Below are 9456 nucleotides of genomic sequence, written 5' to 3' on the forward strand. Positions count from 1 at the left end.
GTAATCCTTTTGGTACTAATGTTGGAGAGTGTTCTCTGGTCAAAGTGGTCCCCGCTCAAATGGTCCCTGGTCAAAACAAGGTTGGGAAACACTGCGCTATACTGACTTCTTGCTACTCCCCAATTTGGTTTTCCCCACTTTCAGCCAGATATCTATGTTTTAATCAGAGTTGCAAAGACAGAAAATTGACCATTAAAAACTCTTGGCTTACCACGCAGACACATGCTTCTACCTTATCATCTGAGGAACCCTTGCCCCACTGTAACACCATCTGGCGAAGCTTCTCCTGGTGCTCATTAAGCTTCTGTCCAGCTTCATTCTTCATATATTCAATCTGGAAGATAAAAGGGAAGGCATATATCAACAAACATGCCATTAGTGGAACTCTACCTCCATCTTGACTTTCCACCAGCTCATTTTCAGTGGTCAGGGACATAGACAAGATAACAGACATTTGATTCTTCAGGGATCTCAAGCTACTGAAAGGACATATGCTTAAAGAATCTGCCAGACAGTGATTGTGGCTTAATTCCTTCCATCTAATTCCCAACATTCAGGCTTGGAATGTTGTTAACAATTTTATATAGTTGGAAATATTTATTGTAAAATAACAAGTGCAATAATTTTTTTTAAGTCTGCATAGAAGTTATCTACTACCACAAATTTATATTTAGGATATTCAAAAATATTGTAAACCCCCCAAAGTAATTTGCTTTATTTGCTTTCATCCTTCATAGCGGTTCAATGATATTATCTATAACAAGTTGGATATCAGTTGAAAACATTCTTAGAAAAAAAGTTAGTTTATGACTTTAGATCAGTATTTATTCTCAGAATAAATACTGATCTAAAGTCATAAACTAACTTTTTTCTTGCTTTAAGGGGCTTGGGATTTAAGTTTGAAGGAGTTACCCTTTTAAACTACAGATACTAGAATCTTCCAACCAGCTTGGCTATATTAGCTACAGGACTAAAATATCTGCAGTTCAAAAAAATATCTAGATACTTAAAGCACTGGCTGTAACTTACATTTGGAAAATAGAGAAATGGTCCATCTTAACCTCCAAAGTGTTTGTAGGGTAGAATCAAAGTTCTTACCAGGCGTATAGTTTGCTCAATCTGGGCCAGAGTGCTCTGGATCCTTTGCCTGGTTCGTTTCAGCTTGTCTACAGAATGGCGGTAGGCCCGGTTGCGGAATTTGGCCGAGAGGGAGCCCAAGCGCACCAAATACTCTTCTCGTTCATTGTGCTGCATCGCCACAAGATCACCGTTACTTACAGCTCTTGCAAGCTCAGCTAAGAAAAGAGAACCACAGAGAACGACAGCCTTGATGTCTCATGCATCCTCAATAACATCTGCAAGAAAAGACGCTTTCATCCCCTTTCATTCAAGACTTTTCTTTGAAAAGTCAAGGGCCTTTGGACACATTTCCAGATAGACTGTTCTACAGCAATGTGCAAAGTATAGGTCACATGTGACCTCTCCAGGGTCTAGGAGAAGGTCATTGTTGGGGAACATAGAAGGAAATAAATAGTGGTTCATACATGTCCTTTCCGTTCACTCTCAAATTTTAGCACTGCTGTTTTTCATGAAAACTCCAACAATCTACTAAGCATTCTGGGAACGACAGACTGAATTCTTTCCCCAAGTCTTTGTATTTCATAATGGGATAAATGTACCCTTAACATACCATTTGAATACCCATCCTATTTTAGAAACTGTTACTTAGCTGCAAGACTATAAGACGCTTGATGTTTGGGTGACATACCCAGTTCTTCTTCAGTCATGGGAAGGTAGTCATCAATCAGTTCTTCGGCACTGTCCAGTATTGCGTCAGCCCCACTCACAGCAATCTGGCCCACTCTGGATTCCACCACAGTGGACACGCTGTGGCTGATCGCAGACCTGGTTGCATCCATGCCAGTCTGCACAGCATCTTTGGTCATGTCTACAACTCCAGATATCTTGTTGGCAATAGCCTCCTTGGCACTGGACACCATCTCCTTTGTATTGGACGCAATCTACAAGGCAAAAGAGATATTAGCTTTGGAGCTATAGGATTATCCATCAAGGAAGTTTTTTTTTAATGCTATTAGCTCTCTTTTCCATTTCATGTTGCTATTAATGTCTAGGTTAGATTAAGAATGCTGGCCAAAGGACATAGAAGCTGTCTTGTCCCTGCTCCCTTCTCCACTCAGCCATCATAATCTATATCCATGTTACCCCTAAACAGAGACTCAAGACAATTTCTAAACAGTAGCATCAACATACAAACACATGTAGCATTGAGCAAGGACAGTTAAGGTGCATTAACTGCATTAATTCTACAGTAGATGAACTCTAAGAAGGCCTTCTGTGGGGCTTCTATCAGACAGGCAAGTAAGGATGGCAAGACCATCAGGAAGCTTCCCAAGGACCTCAAAGCTCAGGCTTACATGGGAGGAGGCAGCCCTTCAGATAACCTGCACCCAAGCCATGTAGGGCTTTATAGATCTCCAACCACCAGTTTGGTATGCCCAGAAATTAGAACAAGGAATGTGTGCACTTCAAATATTCAGCCAAACATCCCCTCTCTTTTTCTCTCTAACCCAAAAGGAAGCTATCCATCTTACTAAGGATTAGATCAACATACCTCATCTGCTGTCAAATGTAGAATTGGCAGCTTCTCCTCCAGAGTATCCAGACCTCTAGAAGCATACTCATTTGCTGTTGCAACTGCAGAGTACAGGTATAGTTTAATCACTTTCTAGTGTCAATAAGAGAAAAATCAATGTATTTGTAGAGCTTGGAAAAATTTATGTAAGCTACAACTCCGAGTCTTCAAGGCAGCAGTAACATTGGGGAATATAGTCAAAAACTAACTATTCCAAAATTTTGTGTACTTCTTTAATAAAGAATAAAGATACTTATCATATCACAACCAGAACAGAACCACTATATAATCTGAATACTATTTGCCTGGAAAAGTGAGACAGAGTTATTACCCTTGTGTCTTACCTGTAGCTTTCCCTAGGTATTGACTTTTTCATTGTAGGTTGCTAGACTAGACAGGACTTTGGTCTGATCTAGCAGGGATCTTGGGTCCCTAGACCTTTGTTTTGATACGGCTTAGTTTCCCAGTTTATTTACCAAGTACTGAAGTAGCTAGATTGTATCCTGGTCCTATAGGGTCCAAGGCTGTTTCAATTTAGTAGCAGAGTTTAAACATTTCAACTTGCTAAAGCTCAGAATAAATACACTCAACATTATAAAGTCTAAGAAGATGATAACCTGCTCTGGACTATTATTAACTAAGAAGGAACAGCAGTGGTTTCAATGTTTCCCATAGACGTCACTAAAAAGAGACTAAGACTGGACAACTGAACCAAAAAGGTCGAGACCATAAAATAGATGTGCATCTAGAAAAATCTCAAGGTTGGGTGTTTGTGTACCTGTGAGAAACCTGCATATGAACACCTCATATTGATTTGTTTGCGGAGCAGAGAAGAGCACAAACTAAATCATTATGACTACTTTTTATTCCCATGCAGGACAAGCATGCATGTTCCATCTCTGTATATAACCACATAAAACTGTAATACTGGATGAAAGCTCATTTTGGCTTACTTACTCTGGGGTTCAAGCTTATTCAGGATAGGCTGAGCTGTGTTGACTGCCACCTCTGTTATGGTCTTCACTCCTTTCTCAGCAACATCCAAGATGGACTTCACATAGGGGTGGCTATCCTTGGTAGAGCTGTAGGCTGTAGCAGCCATGTCATACGTGGAGCTGACCAAAGGCATGTTGGCCACTCTTCTCAAGACATTCTAAAAGTAGAGAAAGGACAGGGTATAGTATATTAGAACAGTCCATACTCTAAGATGGGGAAGTGTAACAATTCAACAGTCTCTGCTAAATCTTGGTCTCCTGCCCTAATATTTTTTTTCTTGTATAGTCAGCACAAGCGCCAGATGCTGTAATTTGAGTGTTGGACTAGATTCATAAAACTGGTTTCAAATTCTCGTTTAGCACAGCACCCGGTGGCACAGAGGGTTTAACCGCTGAGCTGCTGAACTTGCTGATCTAAAGGTCGCAGGTTCGAATCCGGTGAGCGGAGTGAGCTCCCACTGTCAGCCCGAGCTTCTGTCAACCTAGCAGTTTGAAAACATATGTGAGTAGATAGATACCACTCTGGTGGGAAGGTAATGGTGATCCATGCAGTCATGCTGGCCACATGACCTTGGAGGCATCTATGGACAACACCAGCTCTTCAGCTTAGAAATGGAGATGAGCACCAACCACTAGAGTCTGACATGACTGGACTTAAGATCAGGGAAAAACCTTTGCCTTTACCTACAGAAACCAACTGGAGGACTTGGCCAAGTCACATTCTCAGTATTAGAGGAAAGCAAAGACAAAACACCTCAAAACAAATATGCAAAGAAAAGTTCATGATATGGAAACTCCAGTCAAAAATGTCCCGAAGGCACCTAATAACAGAAATGGTTGGTAGGTTTGCAGTGCTCACCTCAAAACCCAAGAGGAATCAGAAATTCTTCCCAAACTCCATTTCCTCATAAAGACATACCAACAGTTAAAGCAGAGCAGATTCAAACAATCGTGCAGAATAGTACTGTTATAGCTGCCTACTGGAAACTAAAACATTATGATAGCAATACTTACTGCCTGGTTCTCATAAACTGACATAGGATTTTGTATAAAAAATTGTTTGAAAAATGAATTCAGTTTTCTGAGTAAACTGTTTTACAGACCAAATTTGATAATTTGATGCCAAACCAAATAATCTCCAACACATGTTATGTTCTTAAAGTAAAAAAAAAATACTGCAGGGTGCCAATAGTCCTTTTATCAAAATGTCTTTCTTCCAAAGAAAGTTTAAAAACCCAAACATAAACAGACTATCCAGCAAAGCTCCAACATTTCTGGGTATTTTACATCTTTAGTAACCCCCAGGGCAGAAGATCAGTTAAGAGTCTGGATTGTGACCAAGGAATGTTATAATAATTATAATTATACTTATACCCTGCTTTTTCTTTCCACATGAATACTCAACGTGGCTAGCTTTGCTATTGACTTTCATGTCATGATAGGTAAGTTACTCTTTGTAACTTCGATCCTCTTATTTGCCATATAGGATACTATATAGCTTTTATGGAGTTGTTCTAAGGATTACAACGTTATCATGCATGCGTGCAGGGATATCCCACCTTGCAACTGAACAAAGTTTTCTGCCCCTATCTTCATCCTTCGCTAATTAATAACATTTTAAGTTTGCTTTTCATTCTGTTTCAGAATTAGGCTCCATTTGCCCAACCCTTCACCTCTATCCACCTACAGACATCAATGATCCTGAGTCCTCTTATTGAACTTCCTCATTGGGTTCACCTGGCCACCACCAATGAAAGATCCAACAACTATTGCCACTTCTCCATTTCAGCAGGAAGATGAACGTGTAGCAATAGAGAAGGAACAGCAGCACTAGAAGAGTTCTAGAATTTGTTATCTAAATTAACCTTGAAGATCAAAAATAGGTTCACACTTTACAGCAGTCAGATCGCCTGCACTAATGTTTTCTGTAAGAGGAAGTGGAAGGAAAAGCTGTCAAATTAGCTCAGAGGCAAAAGGCCTTAAGCAACTTACTCTGGGTTGTTGTAGGTTTTTTTTTGGGCTATATGGCCATGTTCTAGAGGCATTTCTCCTGACGTTTCGCCTGCATCTATGGCAAGCATCCTCAGAAGTAGTGAGGTTGGTTGGAACTAGGAAAAAGGGGTTTATATATCTGTGGAGTGACCAGGGTGAGACAAAGGACTCTTGTCTGCTGGAGCTAAGTGTGAATGTTTCAACTGACCACCTTGATTAGTATTTGATTGCCCGACAGTGCCTGGAGCAATCTTTTGTTGAGAGGTGATTAGATGTCCTTGTTTGTTTCCTCTCTGTTGATGTGCTGTTCTGATTTTAGAGTATTTTTTAATACTGGTAGCCAGATTTTGTTCATTTTCATGGTTTCCTCCTTTCTGTTGAAATTGTCCACATGCTTGTGTAACTTACTCTGGATTTGTCAAGTCCAGCCACACTCAGAGCTGCATCTTTAGCTTGATCTATAGTGGACTGGTATTGCAGAGTGCAGGCCTCCATCCATGAGTTATCAGTGGCAGAACATGGAAAACAGTTTTGTACTGTAACTCCCAGAGCATCTATCCATTGTATGTGCAGGCATGTACAAGGCATCTCTAAATCTCTATATCATATTGCTGAACTCAAACACATCCCCACAAAGAAAACTCCAGCTATTTCTTTGCATATCAACCCCCTTCAGGGAACTCTTGTTGAATTGCCCCTCAAATAACAGCTGCCACTATTAAAAGGTAGATAAAAGCTTATTTCTGTCAACACATCAGGCCAAACTAGTGACTGAATCCTTGACTCTTAGACTTTTGATCTGACATAGGAGGGTTCAATGTGCTGCCTGAAAGAAGACCCTGCACGCTGTTCATACTACCTCCTTCAATACTCATTGACTCACCTCTTGTCCAGCTTCCTTCAATTCCTGTCCAGTTTCTTGCACCTCCTGTTCAGCTTCCCCAACCTCATCCTGGGAGGAGACATTCACTTGCTCATTGGAAGCCATTTGGTCTTGTAATCAGCAAAAATACAAGGCTGGAAGACAAAAAGTCATCAACAGTTTGTTCATAAACTGGAGTGCCAAAGTCTATGATGGCCCAAGATGTTAGCTGCTCTAGCTTCAGTGAAAAGCATTGCTATAGTATTAAGATGTTTTGCTATCTCTAAGATCGCTAAAGCATGTAATAGTAAAGGTAAAGGTTTTCCCCTGACATTAAGTCCAGTCGTGTCCGACTCTGGGGGTTAGTGCTCATCTTTATTTCTAAGCCAAAGAGCTGGAGTTGTCCATAGTCACCTCCAAGGTCATGTGGCCGGCGTGACTATATGGAGCGCAGTTACCTTCCCGCCAGAGCGATACCTATTGATCTACTCACATGTAGATAGGTAGCAGGAGTTGCCTCAGCAGAATTAGTATAGTTTGAAAATAGGACAATGACCTTGGAGGCTAGGATTCAAATCTCAAATCTCCACTGAGTCATGGAAACCCACAGGACAACCCTAGGGAAGTCACCCTCTCTCAGCCTCATGGGGAGGCATATGGTGCTCCCAACAAATCTTGCCAAGCAAACCCTGTGATAGGCTCACCTAAAAACCTGCAGTCACACAACAGTAATATGCAGCTTAACAATATTAAAGCAGGATAACAGGGTGCATTTAATACTGCTGGTGTTTATGGCTATTCCAGTATCACTGCCTTTGTCTGCATTGCATTCAGGCTTTTAAAATCTTCCCTCTCCACTTTTTTTACCGGGCAGATTAAATATACAATACTCGTTGGAAAGGGCTAGGTCCATGTAAGACTAAAATTGCCATTCAGTACATACCAGTCCTCAGCTAGCATGAAACTTAATAGGCAGTGAAATTCCATTGATCTCTTACATTGAGCCCTTACTTTTGAATATAAGAGAGTGCAGTAACAACCTACAAATAAGGGTGAGCTGAAATGTTTGTAGCAAGCATGTGTTTATTAAAAGGAGGTGACATTTTCATTTATTCCTCCGTAATAAATATTGATATTTCTGCTGAACAGATAGAAAACAATAGGATAGCTTCAGTTCTGTCCTTGTTTGTTTTCTTTTTTTTATCTTGAGCAATAAACAGCTATATAAAGTCTGCTGCTCTCCATATCCATTTAGAAACCTGAACTACAACTTCCAGAGCCTTCAAGCCAAACTGCAGTCAAAGAAAGTAACTTTTTTATAAGCAGTACTCATACAGAGACTAGCAACAATACAGCAAAAGCTCCATTAAGCCAGATAAGAAGATGGACTAGAAAAGCAAACTCTCCAAACATTATACAAAATGATTTGTAATCTATGTACTACACACACCACGCTAGCAGCCCATCTACTAATCCACTTACCTGGAGGTGATTAATCACAAGAAATAATTGAAGACAATGTCTACTCCCACCTCTATATACTAACAATGATGTCATGGAGGCAGACCAAAGAGGTCAAGATTGACATGTGGATAACCAATGAATAGAGCCTAACTTGTTCCTCAATCAATTAGGGACAAGAGGCAGATGGAGTCAATGAGAGTCAGATAATGATCCTGGTAAACAATGACTGGAGATATAGAATCAGCTGTATTTAGAGTTTCTTTATTTGACCACTTAGCAGCAAATCTCTGGTTCAGATTTAAGCCACAATAGAATGCCATTAAAGAGATAGTAGCCGATACTCCTGTTTTTGTGGGCTTACAAGTTGTTATGGTGACCTTATCGCAAGATGTGTGTGTAGAGAGCCAGTATAGTGTTTTAGTGTTGGAGTACAACTCTGGAAGCAAGTTTATAGTAGTTTGAGTATTGGACCACAACTCTGGAGGCATGGATTCAAATCCATGCTCAGCCATGGAAACCCATCTGGTGGCTTTGGAGGAGTCACCCAGTCTCAACCTCAGAGGAAATCCACGTCAAATCTCCTCTGAGCAAATCTTGCCAATCCCCACCCCCCTTGTGATAGAGCCACCAAGACTTGGAGGCACACAACACACAGTTTTGGCAGATGCTTCATAAGGGAACACCAGAGGACAATCCAGGAAATAGTTAATCCAAAAATTGTGTTTTCTGGATACTTCATTCTATTACAAGTCATTGAAAATCCCGTGAGAGGTTTCCTCAGGATTGCAGTAAATCAAAAACAGCTTGAAGAAAGATCAAAGAAAGAAATAAATTAAATAAAATGAGAAGTTGTGGGCAATGGAAGCTAAATCCTATTTTCTCCCATTACCACTTTTCTGTCTTTAACCCTTTTAGGACAGGAAGTATATCAACAATGAAGTTAACATGGCAATACAGTGTTAGGACAGTTGCACTTGTTGAGTTACACTTGCTGTGGCTTAAAGACACCTGTACCCTGCCAAAAGAAAACGTAGTATACTGTCTGTCCCAGGGGTCCCTTTACACTGCACAATTATAGCAATAAAATCCCACTTTAACTGCCTTGGCTGTATCCTATGCAATCCTAGGATTTGTAGTTTGGTAGTTTGCAGATGATACCACTTTGAAAGTGAGGAGGAGCTGAGGAGCCTCCTAACCAAGCTGAAAGAAGTAAACATAAAAAAACCAGGATTATTTATTTATTTATTTATTTATTTATTATTTGCACTTATTAACCACCGCTCTCAGCCCTAGGGCGACTCGTGGCGGAGAACAAAAACATAGAAAAGACAATATACAAGAAGTCAAGACAGCAAAACAACATTCTACTATTACATAACATCTACTATACTAAAAATCCGCTTCGTCTTGTCATGGGGTCATAATCAATCTCATAGTCGTAGTCCATTCCGGTCGTCATTCCAATAGCATAGCACTCAGTTGAAGGCCAT

At 40.4% G+C, this 9456-nt stretch overlaps 1 protein-coding gene across 1 annotated transcript in view; it reads right to left on the reverse strand.

Moving 5' to 3' along the window:
* Positions 1-6628, reverse strand: part of LOC132777351 (perilipin-3-like) — an 8130-nt gene extending 1502 nt beyond the window's left edge. Inside the window, exons 1-6 of the mRNA XM_060779700.2 lie at positions 6524-6628; positions 3611-3806; positions 2633-2715; positions 1769-2021; positions 1099-1295; positions 212-334 (exon numbers count right to left, since the gene is read on the reverse strand). Of these exons, the coding sequence (XP_060635683.2) occupies positions 212-334; positions 1099-1295; positions 1769-2021; positions 2633-2715; positions 3611-3806; positions 6524-6628 (957 nt within the window). The remainder of the gene's footprint in view (positions 1-211; positions 335-1098; positions 1296-1768; positions 2022-2632; positions 2716-3610; positions 3807-6523) is intronic.
* Positions 6629-9456: the final 2828 nt, after the last annotated feature.

Source organism: Anolis sagrei, chromosome 5 (genome assembly GCF_037176765.1).
Source record: "Anolis sagrei isolate rAnoSag1 chromosome 5, rAnoSag1.mat, whole genome shotgun sequence".
Taxonomy (NCBI): domain Eukaryota; kingdom Metazoa; phylum Chordata; class Lepidosauria; order Squamata; family Dactyloidae; genus Anolis; species Anolis sagrei.